This window comes from Esox lucius, chromosome 12, assembly GCF_011004845.1.
Source record: "Esox lucius isolate fEsoLuc1 chromosome 12, fEsoLuc1.pri, whole genome shotgun sequence".
Lineage (NCBI taxonomy): Eukaryota > Metazoa > Chordata > Actinopteri > Esociformes > Esocidae > Esox > Esox lucius.
The window spans coordinates 14,572,212-14,590,899 of record NC_047580.1 but is presented as its reverse complement, the minus strand read 5'-3'; the positions used below and the strand labels follow the sequence as shown (position 1 = coordinate 14,590,899).

The following is an 18,688-nucleotide window of genomic DNA, read 5'->3' as shown; positions in this document are numbered from 1 at the left end:
TTCATGATATAGAAAACCACACATAGTTGGTCAATAGGGTTCAATACCACTAGACTGATATTTATTACAAGGTCTTTACCGTGGGAAACATTACTCCTTACAATTAGTCAATGACATAATCTACTGGACTTATCTTAAAACAGGATGGTGATAAATGCGTAAAAACAAATATTTGAGTACGTATATCAGTGATAATTATAAACCAATTAAAATTACCATAATAATTAACCAAGTAACTATTAACAACCTTGATGATTACAAAATGAATTGTTATTCATATGAATTATGAATAATATGTTAAACAATTTAACATTGTGCATTCTCTTTGGGGATTTAAGGAGGGTAACTCTAAAAGCACTTTGTGACAACTGCTGTTGCAAAAAGGGTTTTATAAAATACATTTGATTGGCTGATTTGATACTGAATATACATATATGTGTACATACATTAATACTGCATCTACTGATTGTATACATTCCATGAGATGACAAGAATAAACAATTACTCTTTCCTATGCTATTTTACATAATGTTTATGAAATGACTCTCATCTACTCCTCTTCTCGACTGGCTTGTAGAAGAGCAGCTCTTTAGAGGTAATCAGCATCAGCGTTCTCATTTGATTAGTAAAAGATTATGGTAATGACCTACTAGCCTGTTGAGCTAGCTCTATCGTGCCACGATAAAGTACTTACAATTATTTCAAATAGTGTTTTGACCCAGATCTGGGGTCTATATGGTGGTTTGTATTGTGAAAGAGGTGAAGGTCCACTGGAACTGAACAGGGCAACCGCCTGTGTACTGCAGATCAATACATTGTCTTAGATGATAAGCTTCCTTCCAACCACAGTACGACATGGTTAAACGTCTAGTCAGACAACTTTGGTTACATTTTGATTTCCCAAAGAAGATATAATCACAATACAGGCACATATAGTCGCTCCTTTCATAGATACGGATGAGAGTCATCACCGAAATATTGACTAGAAGAACAAATCAGTTCGCTATCTGTCACCTGCAGACAATTAAACAGGTGTAAACCACCCAAACAGTTTTTACTGACAAACTCAACAACGTAGATCGTTTTATCTTGTACCCTGCCAGGTTGTACTGTCATCATGTGTTGGGACGCATATTTCAGTGTGTGTTTGTGGAATATCGTGTTTTTTATGGAGTCCATCTGTAAAAATTTTAAACCTGCATGGTGGACAGAAAAAAAAAGTGTTTCCCCATGTCTCTCACATACACATAATTTAATATCAAGGTGTTGCCATACACAATAGTAAAGGCCTATTTCACTTAAATAGGTACTAAAGTAATTGTATGTCAGCTTAGCAGTAATTGCAAATGTAAATCTTGTGGATCATAGCTCAGTGCTACACGAGTGTGTTTTAATTATTTTCTTAGTGGTACATTCTGTTAGTCAGCACCTCAAACTGAAAGGACATCTGATATTCAGACATTGTCAGATGCAAACCACATCTATACTAATAGAACAAACCATTCAAAGAACACCATGTGAGTCTGGCCTTCAAGTTCCTGCAGTCAACTGAATGAGGAGCACTAGCTAGTTCGTTGATTCCTTTGGTTTGCCTACTCTCTGTCAGTTGATTCCTTTGGTATGCCTACTCTCTGTCTGTTGATTCCTTTGGTTTGCCTACTCTCTGTCAGTAGATTCCTTTGGTTTGCTTACTCTCTGTCAGTTGATTCCTTTGGTTTGCCTACTCTCTGTCAGTAGATTCCTTTGGTTTGTCTTCTCTCTGTCAGTTGGTTTGTACCCTATCAACTAAGTACCATTAATCTTGTGGCCCGCCTTGAGATAAAAGGCAAAAAAAAACGCCCCAGTCGGCAAACAGACCAGACAAGTTGCAAACTGCGCCTTGAGCACCTTGATCACTGCCAGAGCACTATCTTGACACAGGCTCAGCATCACCATTACACAAAAGACGAGCAAACAGCGTGGGAGGTGAGGTACGGTCAGGACAGATAAGTGTCAGGGCAGGACCTAGTCTTCACCTGGGTTCCTAGAGGATGTTATCTAGCGTTTCAGCCAGCATACAAAAGGACCAACCAAGCGCTGGCATGAAAAGCTAGCTGTCAGCCCAGGATCATTGCACAAAGGAATGCAGGTTGAGAAATATGACGAGCGTTCATGGAGTGGTAAGTATCTGTCACGTAGGCCTGTCCTGTCGGCTGCCTGAGAGTGCCCATCTAACGCCTCGGCCTATCACTAAGTCAACAGCACGATAAATACGAGATAGAAAAGAACGACAGGCACTTTTCTTCACTGAAATCGGATGAATGATGCTGATATGGAAAAACACTCCGCCGTGAGAACAAACAGAGAAAGAAATCATAATCTGCCCGACAACAAAGTCATCCCAAGGTCTTCGAGGCCCTTCGACCTTTTGAAGCTGGAAGGAAACACGGCCGATGGGTGACATGTGAGAGAGTGTGTATGTGCGCTCTGTGAAAGTCCTGACAGAAGTACATCAAAAATTGTGTGTTCTCTCAGAAGTCAGAGTGATAACTCATCAAATCTCTACATGTTAATCAGACACATTAAAGACTTGGCCAACATGGAAAAAGTCTCAAAATGTTGTTGCATTTACCACAGTCTAAAAACCATGTGACATGCTCACGCCAAACATGGCAGGTTCCATCAACCAATGACAGGTCATTATGTAAGTAGGTCATTACTCACTACCACGCCACTCTCCTAACGTTCAAAGCCATGGCTAACAATGTGTTAGGGTTAGCAGAGGTGCTGTCTTTGGTCTTCACAAGGAGAAAGAGATTTTTATCGGCGACCCCTGAATCATTTGTTGACTCGGGCACGAGTGCCTCCTTTGAGGCAGCAAACACTTGAGACGCATGACAAAGAGAAGAGAGAGCCACACAACAAAAGTAAAAGGTGTTGGAGGAGGGGCCAAAGGCATGATTCAGGGGCCAACACGCCCTGTCACCGGGTGAGGAGAAGGGTGAGTAAACACCATTAATAAAGCTCTGGAAAAGGATTCCAGCTTGTTTGATTTGGGTCTCTGCTGCGTTTCCTCGGCAGCCAAAGACAAAACAAAGAAATTCGATTTTTTTTTTCCTTATACGGTTCACAGAGATGAAGAGACGGACCTTTGTTCCAATGTTGGTACATCCTTATTTTCCTCACAGTGGGTCTTACACATCCTTAAACACACATGCATTTACTAGACACACAGGAACACACACGCAGACATACAAAATAATAAGAAATCAGACTCAGCTGTGGTTAGCCCAGGCCGAGTGTCTTGCAGCTTTTACACAGATGCACCTTCATAAGAGATGCTAGAACCTTCATAAGACATGCTAGCACCTTTATAAGACATGCTAGCACCTTCATAAGACATGCTAGCACCTTCATAAGACATGCTAGCACCTTCATAAGACGGACGCTCTTGAGACAGACACAGACGCGCAACGACGCGTACACACACAAGCACACAGTGACACATACAGTATCTATTCATGCTGCTGCACTCAACACTGCACACACCCTCACCAGCAAACACTCATCCCAGTACCGTCATCTGTGTTGGCTGTGCAGTGAGCTGTGTCAAGGTCCTGAATGGAGAGAGTTGCAGCAGCGGGAACCAACATTGTAGGCCCCGTCTTCTCCTGTCAGTACCGGAGCTGGGGTCAGTTGCTGCTCTTGCAACTGGGCTTCCGGGCAGGGGCACGTGGCGTTCTGATTGAAAACTGGCCTTTTGCGGGGCCCGGCGTTGTGTTGTGATAACGGGGAGTATAATAGCTTTTAACTGAATGACTCCGGGTGGCTCTGCTGTTCCAGTGGGGGGGTGGGGTGGAGACAGGGAGCAGAGACGTGGCCTCCAGCTAAGCATCTCCTAGATTGAGCTGTCCGTCTCGGGGAAATGAGTCTGAGTTAACACCATGGTCCAGTGCTCCAGGGCAGACAACACTGGGCTTCCTTTTCTTCTCTATTTTGTTCTTTTCTCTCCACCTGGATCATTCTCATTATCCAGGAAGGGATGTTGGAGATGGAGGTGGCGTGGAACCGTGCCATGCTCCAGGGCTGATACCACACAGACGTCCAGAGACACAAACACACACACACACACACAGTGAGACACGCACACACATGCACATAAGGTCTAACACATACTCACAAGCACAAGCATGGACACACACACACACACAGTGAGACACGCACACACATGCACATAAGGTCTTACACATACTCACAAGCACAAGCATGGACACACACACACACACATCTGAGTTTTCGACCCCACCGACCCATTCACAATGTGCCCATTAACTTTCCCCAGGCCCAGTTACACAGATCTCATGTCACACGTCATACATCATGTTACATTACTTCCACAGACCACTCCCACACAACTACTACTGATACAGTCATATAGCACAGGGATTTATTCACCACGTGTCCCAGTAATATCTCACAATTGTGCACAATTTGGCTGTACATGCCAGAACACTCCAGCGTTTTTCCTCCATAGCTTGTTCTCTATCTTCTATTGGAATGGGGAGGTCTTCCTGGACAACAGCAGCCACTTTAGATTTGAACTAATGGGAATGTTTACATCTATCAAAGCTCATTTTCACCAGGCTCTCTCGTCCTTCTGCAGCATACATATGGTGCAGTATGTTAGTAACATTGTGTCGTGAGGTTGCTGGATACACCCAGCCTAACAACAACAATCCACATCCTCACCTTACACATACTCCTTCAAACTCATGTTCAATTCCCACAAAGAGGACATTTAGTGTTAAAGCAGTAGGACTTATTTCCCCACACACGCTCGTTAACAGAGCGAAAAGACCAGCTGAACCCATTACCAACCTTGTTGACTTGGTGATGGTGGGTTTGATTGGTTACACAGACTACTACTGACTATCTCCTTGGCCAGTCTCTTCCATACCTACATCCCTCTCTCTTCCTTTCCATATGTGGACTCCTTCTGCATCCCTCTCCCTCCCCAGGTTCCCTCCCTCCCTCTCTAAGGCCTGTCTATTTGTCTAAGACCAGAGGCGATGTGAGGGGTTTTCCTGAGGGAGTCTGGTGATACTATCGATGTCTGGGCTGTTATGACTGTCTGTGATAACGGGCCGAGAAGACTTTTGCTCTGAGCCTTGCTGAGAGAAAGTGAGATGGAGAGAAAGACAAGGAGAGAGACCGTAAGAGAGAGACCGTAAGAGAGTGGCGGGCGGGTGGAGAGGACCAGACTGGGTGTCTCTTCCAAAACACAGGCGAGGCGATGTGGGATTTTGACGGGGGTAAGACAAATGTTTTGGACCGTGCGTTAGTGATGTGTCCAGTGTTGAAACAAACCAATAGGTTTTTGAATGGGCAAGGAAAAAGACAGTGTGGCTTTCAATAAAGCGAAAAAAGCTTAAGCAAAGTGATACACAACACGAGGCGAAAACAAAAAGGATCAAATCCAAAATGTGCTGATAATTGACACACTTCGAACTGGTTCTAAGAATAAGATTAATGACTATCTTACTGTTATAATAGTATTGCAGTAAAGACATCAAGACAATAGCCTTTCTCGGGATTCTCTGAGCTACTAGAACCTCTGTCATTTTGCCATGGAGAAGCAGGCCAAAATCAAACCCCTCAGAATCAATGTAAACAATGTGCTGAGAGCAGCAGTCATTTTGGGCCTGTAACATGAGTATCGTACTGAGTCAGGAAGGAGCACCCGTTTCCTATAGGTCCACCCGAGATTACAGAGCTAGGCTAACGACTCCAAGCCAAACTGCCTCGCAGAGAGGTAGAAGGAGAGAGAGAGAGCGATCGAACGAGAGAAAAAGGGAGAGAGACAGGGCGGGAGCATGGCTTTTGGGAGGGAGCCCTGTGCATGCCCCATAGGTCTAGTCATAACATGAACTTTACAGAGGGAAACGTTTTCCGTGGCTTGGTGCCATGTTGCATGTGCCTGGCCTCACTAATCGCAGAATGTTTCTCGTACTAGAGCAGGAGGAAGAGGAGGATGAGGAAGAGAAACCGAGTGGGGGCGGGGGGGGGGGGGGCACACAGGGGGAAATTAAATGCATTAGGAGAACGCCCGGGATAATCGTCCTCCCGCACACAACACGACGGATTCAGCGCGCATGTGACCCTCACGCCGAGATGTCAGCTATGTCGGGGCGTCCCCTCATGGCTGTGCTCCACAGGACTACAGCTAGGCTGGCTCAGCCAGCTTAAACACTGCAGAGTACGCCCTGACTGAAACTGGCCGCCTCTAAGCTACACCCAACCTTAATGTGACGTGATTAACTCTGAGTCTCCGATGGTTAATGACATGTGAAGGTAATGCCATATAATATCCCACAATAGATGCCAATGACCAAAAAACGCCATCCTTATGAAATAAGAAGCAGGCTGGGACTATTCTGGTCTGATTAGCCATGCAGTGGAGAGAGAGGGAAAGGGGGGGGGGGGTAGAGGAGGGGGAGAGAGAATGGGAGAGGGGGAATTGGGGGAGAAAGAACGGGATAGAAAATCAGGAGTTACTCAATGAGCTTACTGAAGCAACTTCAATATCCTCTAATGTCATGTTGAAATGAAAATGAATAGTTCAATAGGAGCACAGTGTAGCGGCCCAGGCTGCACGCTTCTTCCAATTCCATATCGTGTGGCGTGACCAAACAGGCGCACTCCGGCGGACGGACGAGGGAGGCGGTAACGAAAAGCCGATACCTCCAGTAATCAGACGTATTTTCCAACATTGGCGACTGAAGAAATTCCACGACATGGCGGGGGCTGTTTCAAAGATGAGGTCCAATGGTAGAAGAAGACTTAAATAAAACCTTCATTTTGGCAAAGCTAGATGGTCTCCTCTGGCCGAAGAGTACAGGAGTTGCATGCGTCACCGACTTACCTCTCTCAAGGTGGCATCAAAGAGAGCCCGTCACCATTCAACAGCGTGTTTTCAATGGCAATGGCAGATAGACAATGGCAGATAGTTCAAACACCAAAACCTGGCAAAACAGAACACCTACCTCCCATCTGAAGGAGCCGTCTTTGACCGTGGCGCTCTGTAGTGCACTGTGAGGTCCGAAGCGCTCCCCCATCCCGATCCGGGTTTTGGCCCATATCCCCAGGCCCGCTCCGGGCACTGAGGACTCGCGCAGTTCCAGGTCACAGGGGATGGGAATGTCGTCAGGAATGTAGACGGGCGCCTCATAGGGCGAACCTTCCTTGGGCGTGAAGGGGTCCTGGTGGTGGAGGGGGTGGTGGCTGTGGTGGTGGTGGTGGTGGTGGTTGGGGTGGTTGGGGTGCGGGGACAGGGGACCTACGGGGATGGGGGACATGACGCTGTCTTCTGTCTCCTCTTCGCCACTCTCGCCCCCTCCCGCCAGGAGCTGGGGTTCTGTCTCGTACACGCTGTCCACTTGCTCACTGTCATCTGAGAGACAAACAGAGAGAGTCAGGTTACGGGTCTTGCATTCCACATCTGTAACCACACATTCAAAATCAGAGAAAAAGACATGACTACCAGATATATATACAGGTCTTCAGAGTGAGAAAGAGATGTTTGGCTTTCGCTGGCGTACCCTGATTTACTCTCTTCCACCGATTTAATAAGACAGTTTCAACGTAAAATTCTTTAAAAACAGTATCACCAAAAGGCTGAAAGTATATTTTATAGACAGTATCACGTAACCAAAGAGGCCACACTAGGCCCATTCGACTTACTGACTCACTCAACCTAAACAAGCCAAATAGTGAAAAGCTGAAGAGCCTTCAGACCCAGTTAGGGCCGGCTGCCCACAGTATTCCCAGTGAGAATATTCCCCACCGTCAGAGGCCCTGATGGGACATGGTGTTCCATTCAGTCACAACCACCACCATTTCCTGCCGGGTCATCTTACAGATAATGGGGGAGAAATGACCCAGGCATTGCCAGTCACTCGCCAGTTTAGATTAGTCACCTATGTTTGTCACTGTTCTGCGGCTGACAGCGTAATTGCAGCACTCTGGATTCCACCGTTCAGAGTGAAAGAGGACGATGAAGACAAAGAATTAGAGGGGCACGAGTCTAGCTAGGTACACGGATCAGAGCCGCGACCCGCCGGTTCTGTCAAGGGCAGATCACTCGGATCAATCCTGGAGCAAATGCTTTAACTATATTACATTAATATCTGTGTTTTTTTGTAAGTAACAAAACACCTGTGTTCATAGGTAGTATTTATAGGTGTTCATATGGACGTTCAAAAAAATCGTTGAGGAAAACAAAACCATCTACCCGACGTGAGTACAGAGGACTTAACTTAACGTTCCAGATCTGTTGACACTGTACAACTTACTAAGTTGCCTTGACGATGGCGAGAGTAGTGTGGAGGAGCAGAGTGGACAAGTCCTGATGTGTTTTCCTCAAAGCACTAACTGCAGTTTGCTATCCAAACACAGGCTGGACAATCAGGCCTAACTAGGCTGTGCAATTACTGTAGGAGTGTTTTCAATCAGCCAGCCCCGCCACCCCACGACCAGCCCTGCCAACAACATAACATGGCTTTAGGACTAACTAAGGCTGGCCTGGCGCTCACATCCACAGCCATTTCACTTTTAAGCCAAGATGAAAACACAGAATATGGGAGCTTTTTAAGCCGAGTCTTGACTATGGATTCACCAGTTTTAGAATGATACCATTTACAGCTTAACGACCTAATCAACTGATCTGTTGAAAACTCTTTGGATCTGTTTGGATCATTTGATGAAGAGCTCATGACAATGATCATATCTGAACAAAAAGAAAGTCTCAGAAGATGGACATTGGAATGACAAAATAAAGGGCAATGTAACATTGGAAAATTGTATAACTCACACCAGCGAGTATCTGAAATCAATTATCTGTTTTGGCATCAATAAAGGCTTGGGTTTTGGCTCATAAAATGGAGAGAAATAATAGTTTATGCATTAACAGATATGTAAGTCTCAAATGTAAATGTGGGCTATGAAAGTTCTGTGATAGACTCTCAGAGACTGGCAAAAGAGTATCCTGTGAGATCCGGGAAACGTATCTATAAAAGCTGGGCAGAAAAACAAAGGCTTTTATAACCGATTTTTGCGTCATCCAGTTGATTTCTGTTCTTTTTTTGGGGGGAGGGGGCAATGGACAATTTAATATTTATTTTATGATCACGGTTTCATAGGAGACCAGACCAGGCGGGCAATTAAGCGAAGGGGAACATGTGTGCCAGCAGTAGCTTCCACTTTTCACAGATCAATTAAACGTTTATAACTGAGGCCTATCTGGTGCAGTTTTCAAGAATCAAAAGTGTTTTCAAGCCATTAAAAACTTTTCTCTCCCTTTTCACTGGCACCCAAACCATCAAGCACAGTTTGAACAACCGAAGACAGGGTTGGAAAACCTATTAAAATGGTTGGACTTTAAGAGCCTCGAAGCAGAAACACAGATCGCTACATTAAAATTGAGCAGCTAGAAGGTTAATGGGGGGGGGGGGGTGAAAAGTTATGTCCCTAATTTTAATGAACAAAACATCATTTGTGTGGGACAGAAACCACTGGAGTGAATACACAATGTGATTTAGAAGACTTGTGGCTAGGAGTTAAAAACAACTAACTTCTTTCATTCATAAAGATTTGCATAAAAAAGGGCAAATAAAAATAATAACCCCCCCCCCCCCAAGTCCTCCCTTCCTGTGACATTCTAGTTTGAGGGCTTGGCTATGTTTGACCATCAAAAAAAGGGAGGACAGAGAAACGTATGCAGGAACATAATGAAGTCAGGGGCCAAGAACAGGAGGAGGAAAACGAAAATGTGACGCGAGGCGGCTGAGACGAGCCGTTCTCACTTGCGTGTTTGCCCTTGGTCTCCGAAGACGAGAGAGATGTTAGCACTGTCTCCCAGAGGTCTGCTTAAAACCCCTCCACCAGATAGTGCCTTCCTTTCTCCCTCCAACACCATGTTGTTCTTTCTCTCTCTGTCTCTCTTTTCATGGGGAAATATTTATCCTGATTACATCAGGGGTCAATCATTAATTCACACCTTGGGGGTCCTGACGCTGGCGGGGCTTACAATGGGCCGCTTGTTTGGCTCGTGTTATTCCACTGGAAACTACCGTGCGTCCAGAGAACCCGGCGACATAAAGGCATCAGATTTATTTGATAAATTGTAAATGTTCTCCTTTAAACAGGCCCCTTTGTTATTGCTAGCCATACTGGAAAACAAAGAGACATTGGGCGTCCACACACCAGGGGACCGGAGTGGTTGTTCTCTATCTACACAAACCACAGACAGGGGTCAGAGGGCATCGGAGCTTTCAGATATACTCTCCCTGAGCTTGTTCCACTCTGTCTCAGAACATGCAGGATTTTTTTTTCACACTGGAATATTTCATGATTTAACGCAAATAGTATTTATTACGAGTATTTTTTTACCTATAAAATATGCTACTTACATGGAATTTACAGAAAGGGTATTCAAACATCCAAAAACATGGTCCAATGTTTTAAGACACTTGCATACTGTGTTCATACTAAACCAAGGAAACATGATAACATACTCAATAGCACAATTTAGACAGGTCTGAACAGCACTTATTTACTTAACATTGGCAAAAAGAAAAGAAAATGTATACTGTTAAAATTGCAAAAATATATAAATCAACACACATGAAACATGATCCAATGAAATAAAAAAATCAAGTAAAATGTAACTTTATTTATGATTGCAACACTTAACTGGAGTCCTTCGAGGTATCTGAATACCAGAGGAAAATATGAAAATGTTTACCAAGCAATATAATTGTTGCCAGGTAAGCTAAACAACATCACTATTAACATTGACAAAAATGTTTTTATAAAGAAGCCATTAAATAGAAAATCTGAAAATCACAGAGTACTACATCTAGACTGTTCTGTTTAATCATTATGGAGTGAAACAGATAGAAATCTGCAGCAATTTTCTGCAGTCTGCATCCACTCACACAAACATATGTTCCCTGCAGTAGGGTTTCATGCCATCTCCTTTTAGTGGGTTGACTTAACTGTGTGGAAGAACAGAGTTCCGTGTGTGTGCTAGCATGTTAAGAATGGAGACCAGTGTGGTCTAGTGAAGTTGTACTTCTGTCACATCAGGATCACATATAATCAAACAGTGTGGAAAATCTCTGCAGCGTAACGCCATATTTTCAACGGCGTTAAAATTGAGTTTTGTTTCACTGTGTTGGCAACACACTTGCATCACCTCAAATGCGTACAGTGGTATTTGCAGTGTGAGGCTGGTTCAATTGGATTCCTGCCATTTTCTTTGGATCAGTTGGGCCTGAAATGTAATGAGTCGCCAAATGTATGGTCACCCTCACTAATGGAATAAGGACATCCAAAAGAAAGAAATGTGTCTTGAACTACTAGAGTATAACTCCCATAATGTTAATGAATAGAAGTAGAAGGATGTTTCTGTGTGTTGGAAGGGGTTTCCCACTCCAGTGTACACCCTGACTTTACGTATCTTCCTCTCAGAGAAAGTAGATAGCCCAATTCTGAGGACCCTTCCTGATTAAAGGCCATTATTTAGGGAAAATACACAAATCTTCCTCAACACTGTAGAGAAAGGTTATTCTGATGAAGAGCGTGTGGAGTTGGGGGTCGAAAAATGAACAGGCAACACTCCAGCTCATGGGGGGGGGGGGGTGTTCCAACTTCCGGTGTGGCCTTATTCTGCCACTCGGCGTCCCGCCTCCCCATTAATACTGAAAACATTGTTCCACTTAGCTGAGTTATTGGTAAGGTTAGGGCCAGAAATGAGAAACCCTTACCTGGTCCTCTTTAATCAGCCCCTTTGATGGTTCTGTCTTAACTAAAAGCCTTAATCGGCCCAGAGGACTGTAGCAGGAAAAAAAGAGAGGTGGCAGTAAAAACCAAAAGAGCACAGAGAAACAGAAACAGAGAAAGAGAGAGAGAAAGGGGGAGAAAAGCACAGAAAGGGGGAGAAAGAGTGGGTAGAGGGGATAAAAAGTGGGACGGGAAATGTAGATTAAACTCTGTGTGTATTTCCATGGCGATGGGTTTTTGGTGATGATGTAGGGTATGATGGTGTGGGGGGCGGGGGGGGGGGTTGATGGTCAACTACAATACTGGCTAGCCTCTCCAGAAACACACACTGTTTCCCCTTGTAAAAACAGCAGGGAACATTTCCAAGTAACACTTAAAGTAGCAATATTGTTTCTCCAGAGCAGGGCTGGGGTGGAGGATTCAGCCCCCACAACACCCTCCCCCTCCCAAAAAATGAAAGAATAGTCCCGGTGCATGAAAATAGAAAAGCATGTTAAAGCATGGCTCACTTTGGCTCCTCCAGATCTGACACACACACACACACACACACACACACACAGTCAGAGTGAAAGCTGGAGCACTTTAGTAGCAACTCTTCCTGGGGTCCTCAATAAAACATACAGTATAACATAATAACAAAACACATCGTGACATAACAACCAAACGTTAAAAAAATGATACAAACCCTATAACAGTTACATAACACAAAACAGAGAACATGCCCTAGTAGAAAACAAAAACCATGATGTAATACAGAACAAAACATGACGTAACACAAAGCACTTAACAAAAGATAATAGAAAACATATAACATATAAACATACATAAAAACATAGAACATTACACAATACAACATAGAAAATCGCCAAATACAAACAAATTATAACATGACATTAAATATTGAACATAACACCAGACATAAAACATGACATAATGAAATAGATGACATAAGACAAAACATAAAACATTACATAGACTATAAGGCCCATCTCATAATCTCTATCAACAACACATTCATTTAAAAAGGAAAATAAATGTATTCTGTTGTTATTATTATAAGTACATTTATTCTGTTATTATTAGGTTTATTCTGTCCAATCGTCTTGTTAGGGAAAGATGCACAAAATCTCCACCTGAGACATTCAAAAGAGGACTGACCACCCCATAGCCTGGCTCCTGTCTAGGTCTCTGCATTTCTATATTACATTTATTTCAATACCTCCTCATATAGTATTTCTACGTTCAATTTATTTAGTACATCCTCATGTTGAATCTATGTTCTATTTCTTCAATACCAGGTGTGTGTAGACTACTGTGTATATACTGTATCCACATGTACAGACGACTGTAGACTCTAGTGCAACTTTTTATGCTTCTATTATTTTTATTTTAAATAATGTAGCATGGTTGATCCCATGTGTTCAGGCAGGGATATACTGAGAGGTGTGTGTGTACAGGATTGTATGATTGGACTGACATATTGATGTATTCTTTGTGCTGTGGAGCCTAAAGGTAGCCCAGCCTGGCCGGGTGAGACAGCCTCTACAAGCCTCCAGCCAAATGGGAAAGAGACCCACCTCCTACAGTGGAAAGCAGGTGTTTGTGTGTGTGTTAGTTTGTGTGTGTTGTCAGCCACAATATTGGTTTTGTGGTTGGAGGCTCTCCCTGGGGGCTCCCGGGCCAGCCTTGCCAGACATTTATTAACAGGCCAGATTAATAGCACTGGGAAAAGACATTTTCACAAACATGATAAATATTAATAATAATCAATAGCAACTTACATTTGCCAAATTGAGTTGCAAACATCAGGAGGAGGAGGGGAAAGCAAACAGTGTGATCCTCCCATCCAGCCAAATTGAGGGAAGACAGAGAGAGAGAGAACAAGAGCAAGGGACAGAGAAAAAGAGCGAGTGAGAGAGACTGAGAAAGAGAGAGCATTTGAAAAGGACAACAGAAGCTAATATGGACTGCTGTTTAGACTCAGTGACTAAAGTTGATAGTACATCACACACCTCTACAATGCCACTGTTGTTCTGTAATGAGTTCCAAAGTAACAGACATACGAACACAATCAATAGTGGGCCAACAGCTTGATTGTGACAGGTCGAACGTGTTGGCTCTGCTGATCAAGCAGACACTTTCCTCTGGTGAATACATTATTAACGAGCTCTATACATACTTTACTTACCCACCCTCCCAAAAGCAACATTTTGTTACTATTAATTCAAGTCAGCATCTGGGAAATGCGTTTGTAATTATCAACACATCGCTCATGGCACAGCAGTAGGAATTCTCTTAGCCGTGTGTGTGTGTGTGTGTTTTCTTATTCTTTCAGTCATCCCATCTCTTTCCTCCACCCCCCTCCACTTCCATCTCTCACTCCATCTCTCGCTCCATCTCTCGCTCCATCTCTCTACGTGTACTTACACAGCCAGATCCTGTCCATTGTGAGCGACATCCAGTCCACTCAGGGCTCGGTGAGTGACAGACAGAGAGGCTGTAAAGGTGAGTGCCCATGCAGGTGGTAAACCTCCCTACTGAAGCCCATACAGTCTGTCTGCCTGTCTGTCTCCGGGTGTCTTTGTTTGCATGTCTCTCTTCCTCTCTCTCTCTGTAGCTCTGTCTCTACACTTCTTGAAATAATACTTTCACTTAACCTTTTGCAACAACTAAATCCTTATTTGTGAGTGTCATGGTAAATGTGAATGTTTATGATGGCATTGGAGGTGTAACCGATCGAGGGCAGCATGTCTTAAGGGGGAATCGGGAAACTATTGTATCTCCAGCCTTTCTCAACAGGATGCTTTCTTCTTTTGAATACTGTAAGAGCCGTGTTATGTGGGGTGGGGGGTGGAGAAGGACCCAGGAGCCACGCAGCGTCTCCTGAGTCCATGTTCCCATGCCAGTTCACTATATAGCTTCATTTAGCAACCTACTGGGAATTAACATGGCCCTCCCTAGGACCAGGAAACGAAATGAGACAAACCCAGAGGAGAGAGGAGGAAAATAAAATGCATGTATATTAACAGGGAGAAGGGCAGACAGAAGAGAGAGCTTGGACTTGTATTGGCTGGATGGAGCTCCACATCATGCTGCTATCTGACTTGGTGGAAATGATTTTCACCTCTGCCACGGGGTGCAGCCTCCCCACATACATCACCCGATTACTCCCAGCCCGCTCCCCGCTCCCAGTCATTAGCCAGTGAATTAACAGGAATCCACGGTGCTATTAATCACAATGACAAAAGTGTTAGCACAGCCGATGACCTGCCTGGAGTACAGAGACTACACAGGGGAGAAGGAGGGAGCAGGGGGAAGAGGGGGGAGAGGGGGGAGAGGAGGGAGAGGGAATAGGGGACGGGGGGTGCCGGTTAAGAGATGGAAGGATGGACAGATGAACGGATGGCGAAGGTGAACCATAAACAAGAGAAAAGAGATAGAGTAGATATAGAAAAAAAGAACAGTACAATGGAAGAAAAAGACATATTTAAGAAATATTGAATCCTATAGACTGGCACCTTACAGAGTTTATATAGACTGGCACCTTACAGAGTTTATATAGACTGGCACCTTACAGAGTTTATATAGACTGGCACCTTACAGAGTTTATATAGACTGCCACCTTACAGAGTTTATATAGACTGCCACCTTACAGAGTTAATATAGACTGCCGCCTTACAGAGTTCTTATAAACTGCCATCTTACAGAGTTCATATAGACTGGCACCCGAGAGAGTTCATATAGACTGCCACCTTACATAGTTTATATAGACTGCCGCTTTACATAGTTTGTATAGACTGCCACCCTACACAGAGATTATATAGATTGACAGGCACCTTAGAGAGTTTATATAGACTGGCACCTTAGAAAAGTCATATAGACTGGCACCATAAAGAGTTCATATAGACTTGCACCTTTGAGAGTTTATATAGACTGGCACCTTACAGAGTTCATATAGACTTTCACCTTATAGAGTGCATGTAGGCTGGAACCTTACAAAGTTTGTGTAGACCAGCCCCTTACACACTTCATATAGACCGGCCCCTTACAGAGGTCGTATAGACTGCCGCATTACAGAGTTTATATAAACTGGCACCTTAGAGTTCATATAGACTTGAACCTTAGAGAGTTCATATAGACTGGCACCTTAGAGAGTTCATATAGACTGGCACCTTAGAGAGTTCATATAGACTGGCACCGTAGAGAGTTCATATAGACTGGCACCTTAGAGAGTTCATATAGACTGGCACCGTAGAGAGTTCATATAGACTGGCACCTTAGAGAGTTCATATAGACTGGCACCTTAGAGAGTTCATATAGACTGGCACCTTAGTCTAAACCACTAGCCAAAAGGGAGCACAAAGTGCAACACAACAAAAGGGTATAACACGTGTTGAAGCCTAGAGACCAGAGGCCAGAAATACTGCCATGTCAGCATATGGATAGGCCAGAGAAGCCAGGAGAAAATATGTTCGCTCAGACTTTAAGGAAAAGTTGTTATTGAAAATTAGGCACTATTTTCCAAACAACCCTGGTGCCAAGAGATGAATGTCCACACGTGTTGAATAAAAAACTATTCAGTAACTGAAGTTATTCCTGAGAAAGATAGTCAATACACAGACAAAAAAAAAATGTGTGTTTGAGAAGTAGACCACTGGATGTGTGAATGTGAATACCAGAAAAGAGGGAGCTGTTAGTGTGAAAGTTGTCACAGGAAACATAAAATGAGCTGCAAGCAGCCATCAATAAACCATCAAATTGGTTTAAAATGACATTTATTTGGAATATGGATATTAATTACATTCAGCCCTTTCTTTGTTCCTCATCTACAACTGCAGCTGGCAAAGAACCACATTCAAGTTTGAATGAAACATGTTTGTTCAGTGTGAAATCTTGCTCCAAGGATAAAGTGAACTAAAGTACTTTATAATATTTTGCTGCGAAAATATAATAATATAATCCAATAAAAATAAATTAATAAAATGTATCCACAACTCTGCTGTCAGTCTTAGGCCTAAATAATGCATGGCTCACAGAAGATGCAGCATTTGAATGAACATCAACGATCTTTGAACAGCTAACGAAAACGTTGGCTAATTCAGCTCTTGATCATGTCTTCTATAGTGATGGTGGAAGCATTAAGCATCTTTTGTTGTACATCAACATGTCTCATGCATGTGCTTTCCCATTGACATTAAACTGTCGTTCATAATAATTAACAACCTGGAAAGTATTGTTAGAGTTTTATGACAGAGAGAGATGGAGAGATGGAGAGATGGAGAGAGACGGAAAAAAGACAGAGCAACTAGAATAGCATATGAGCAACACAGAAGCAACATTTCCCAGCATCACCCTCTGCTCATAACCTTAAGTTTCTCACTCCCTCACCTGGGTTGTATTCACTGGGGCATTTGTCACAAAATGGTGGAGCCAGAAAAGGAAAGCAAGCTCTCTCATCAAACAGGTTGAGGTAGCCCCACCACACCCCTACCCCGTTTGGAACTCTTCAGTGCCCAACAAACAGGAACCTCAGGTGGGCCCTGACCACCAGCCCACACACGTCATCACTCTGTCAGACTACAGTACATAACTGTCCGATAGATGGACACTTCTAATCTACTTAACATCCAGTCAACTTAACTAACAGATGCCACGCACATCGACACACAGACATGCAATATCCACCCTCATGAAGACATAGTGGTGATAGTAACAGAAGTCGTAGTAGTAATACTTATAGTACTAGCAGTGGTAATGGTCTGTGCAGGAGGAAGCCATCTTGCTCAGTGGTAGATGGGAAGGAAGAGAGGGAAACAGATGGGAAGGAAGGCAGGAGAATGGACAACAAGTGTAGAGGAGGAGAGGAGGAGGGGGGGGAACAATACCATGCTCCCACTACCTCCTCCACCAGCCTTGAGCCCAGGAGCGGAGGAGCCCAGACACACACACACACACACACACACACACAATCAACTGTCCCGCCCACCCACAATACTGTATACAGCCCCGGCAAACAATGGGCCCGCCACAAAGAATTCTGGGAACAGGGACAGGGCTGGCTTCTCCGACGGCCCGGAGGCCCTCAACATACCCCCTCTCAGAGCCCTGTCCCAGAGCTGAGACTGACTGGTGCCACAGGACTGCTGGGTATGTGTGTGTGTGCGTGCGTGCATGTGTGTGTGTGTGTTCGAGTGTCCTGATATATGGCCTTTTTTTTCTCTTACTCCTAAATAACGTCCAGCTTGGTCCCGTGTATGTATCTCCATGTTTGTTCTCCCCTATCTGTAATGTTTACAGATGTCTCACCACAGATAGAGACCGACCTAAAAGCAATGTTCCTGTGTAACGGGGTCACCGGCGCTGAGACTGAGCGCCCTGTAGTGGGAGATAATTGGCTGGCAATTAGGAGGGGGTCGCCGGGTCGATTTGGGAACAAATGGCTGTCTTTAGCTCAGGTGGCCCTCCCCTGGTGTAATGGGAGCATGGCCAGCCCCCCTCTCTTCCCCGTCTCTTATCTGGCTGAGTGGAGTGCAGAGGGTGACATCCCAAATAAGGCTGCTCTCTGGGGCATCTCAGGGGACAGGGGCCGATGAGCAGGCTCCACAATTAGTCATCTGAAAGACAGGGGACCTCTCTGGGGCCCAGAGAGAGAGACCCAGAGAGAGAGACCCAGAGAGAGAAACCCAGAGAGAGAGAGACCCAGAGATAAAGAGACCCAGAGAGACAGAGAGAGAGACCCAGAGATAAAGAGACCCAGAGAGAGAGACCCAGAGAGAGAGAGAGAGAGAGAGAGAGAGAGACCCAGAGATAAAGAGACCCAAAGAGAGAGAGAGCCCCAGAGATAAAGAGACCCAGAGAGAGAGAGAGA

General features: G+C 44.3%; 1 protein-coding gene across 14 annotated transcripts in view; it reads right to left on the bottom strand.

Annotated features, from left to right (window-relative positions):
* prdm16 (PR domain containing 16) overlaps positions 1-18,688 on the bottom strand; it is a 200,973-nt gene that overhangs the window by 130,158 nt on the left and 52,127 nt on the right. For all 14 annotated transcript variants that reach the window (XM_029124107.2, XM_029124114.2, XM_029124109.2 and 11 more), the window contains exon 2: positions 7,023-7,429. In XM_029124107.2, the coding sequence (XP_028979940.2) occupies positions 7,023-7,429 (407 nt within the window). The remainder of the gene's footprint in view (positions 1-7,022; positions 7,430-18,688) is intronic.